We start from the raw sequence: 2,065 nt of genomic DNA on the forward strand, positions 1-2,065 counted from the left end.
GTCATTGTTGTTTGGCGGGTCCTGGCTTGATTCGAACCTACCACCTTAGGTGTATGTGGCTGGTGCCTTAGCCGGTTGAGCTATAGGCGCCAAGCCAGGGGGATGGGTCTCTTACAAGGAAAGCTAGTATATAAAATTAGGAGCTCCCTACCACCCCTCAAATCATATCACTTAGGTAATCTTCATATCAGTTTGTTTTTGAAACTAACCAGAAACCAGGGCTGTCGGTTAACAGTATTAGAAAGCACCAAAACTTTAAGGCAATATCTCTTGAGGTTGCCCTGGGCTTTGAGCTTTGACAAGAGTCTTTGTTGGTGGTTTAGCGGTATGGTTTTAAAAATCACTTCATTCTGATGGTTTGTGTTTGCCTTTCAGAGGTACATGGAGGTCAGTGGGAACCTGAGAGATTTGTATGACGATAAGGACGGGTAAGTGACAGTAACGGCTGATCCAGAAGAGTTAATGCTTCTGAGGAGCCATTGTTAAAGGACTGATTGTGCGCTTTGTGCTCTTTGGATTTTTTCTTGAAATTTCAGGTTACGGAAGGAGGAGCTCAATGCTATTTCAGGACCCAATGAGTTTGCTGAGTTCTATAACAGACTCAAACAAATAAAGGAATTCCACCGGAAGCACCCAAATGAGGTATGGCCTCAGAAAATTATTTCCTCCTAGCCTATCCAAAGAACATACTTTTAAAGTAAGGAAAATTGAGGTATGCTACTCAGATGTCTCTTCAAGGAAGAATTCGTCATGCATGGAGCATAGTTAGTGAACATCCTGTAAGTACAATGTCTTCAAGACACCCCCTCAGCTTTTAAGTTGTAGCTACACTCTTCTGGGCACTTCCCAGCCAGTGACTGAGTATAGTGGAGGTACTATGGTATAGCTGTTTCTGCCCAGTGTGAAACTCCCAGAGGTCTTCATTGGGTTGTTCAACATTTTGTCCAGTCTGCACTGTGGTCTAAGCTGTCCCTTTCCATCAGAAAGGTCAGATGACAGCTCCAGGTAGTGTTGTCTTATTGAAGCTAAGCAAAATAGTTTCAGAAAGTCATGGTATCAACATTCTTGATTGATAACTGTGCCATTTGCCGTTTCATCGGAGTAGTGGGATTGGAAATCTAGTCATAAGGGTAAAAGTGGTTAATGAAGTAGAAGCATGGAGTATGGGACATGCATTTGAAAGAATGGCAGGAAAAGAAGAGAGCAACAGAGGGTCTTAAGGAAGATAGCAGAGATGTAGATCTCTGAAGAAGCAGATGAAAAAAGCAAGAGGCTAAAAGTAACCAGAAAGTAGAGGCTGTTTGTTGAAGTACATAGTGTAGAGACAGATGAAGGTACCCTCCCTCACACACCCATCCCCATCCCCTTTGGAGGATACAGTATGAGTACTACTAACCAAGAGAGAAGACATGAGTACTGTTCTGGCATGTTAACCTTATTCCAGCCATGGTTTAAAGGTAATGAATAAATGGTTAAATAATTGATTAGAATATGGTCAACATACACTAAGTGAAACACTGTGTGAAAAGAGCAAGTCTGTTTATATAAAAAACAAAAACTTGTGCAGTCATGAATGTGTTTGTATGATTATATATCTGATATTTAAAAGCATAGAGTACGACCTTCTCAGGCCGCGGGCTTCAGCCCAGGTAGTTTGAGAACAGTCTGGGCAATATTGTAAGACCTCATCTAAAAAAAATTACATACAGCAGTTGTTTTCAAACTTTGTAACATATTGAGTCACCTGGGGGTCTTTAAGAAGTACTGATGTCTGCCCCACTTTGATTTAATTGATATCAGGTACATCAGGAATTTTTTTTTTTTTTTTTGGAGACAGTCTCACTTTGTCACCCTCAGTAGAGTGCTGTGGCATCATAGCTCACAACAACCTCAAAGTCTTAGGCTCAAGCGATTCTCTTGCTTAAGCCTCTGGAGTAGCTGGGACTATAGGTACCTGCTACAGTGCCTGGCTTTTTTTTTTTTTTGAGACAGAGCCTCAAGCTATCCCCCTGGGTAGAGTGCTGTGGCTTCATAGCTCACAGCAACCTCCAACTCCTGGGCTCAA

The 2,065-nt window shown here is 41.9% G+C and overlaps 1 protein-coding gene across 1 annotated transcript in view; it reads left to right on the plus strand.

The window, feature by feature from the left end:
• Positions 1 to 708, plus strand: part of LOC105887908 (splicing factor 3A subunit 3-like) — a 4,086-nt gene extending 3,378 nt beyond the window's left edge. Inside the window, exons 3-4 of the mRNA XM_023518655.1 lie at positions 376 to 428; positions 537 to 708. Of these exons, the coding sequence (XP_023374423.1) occupies positions 376 to 428; positions 537 to 672 (189 nt within the window). The 3' untranslated portion in view covers positions 673 to 708. The remainder of the gene's footprint in view (positions 1 to 375; positions 429 to 536) is intronic.
• The last annotated feature ends 1,357 nt before the right edge of the window (positions 709 to 2,065 follow it).

Source organism: Otolemur garnettii, unplaced genomic scaffold, assembly GCF_000181295.1.
Source record: "Otolemur garnettii isolate 467f Iridium unplaced genomic scaffold, OtoGar3 scaffold00144, whole genome shotgun sequence".
Taxonomy (NCBI): Eukaryota; Metazoa; Chordata; class Mammalia; order Primates; family Galagidae; genus Otolemur; species Otolemur garnettii.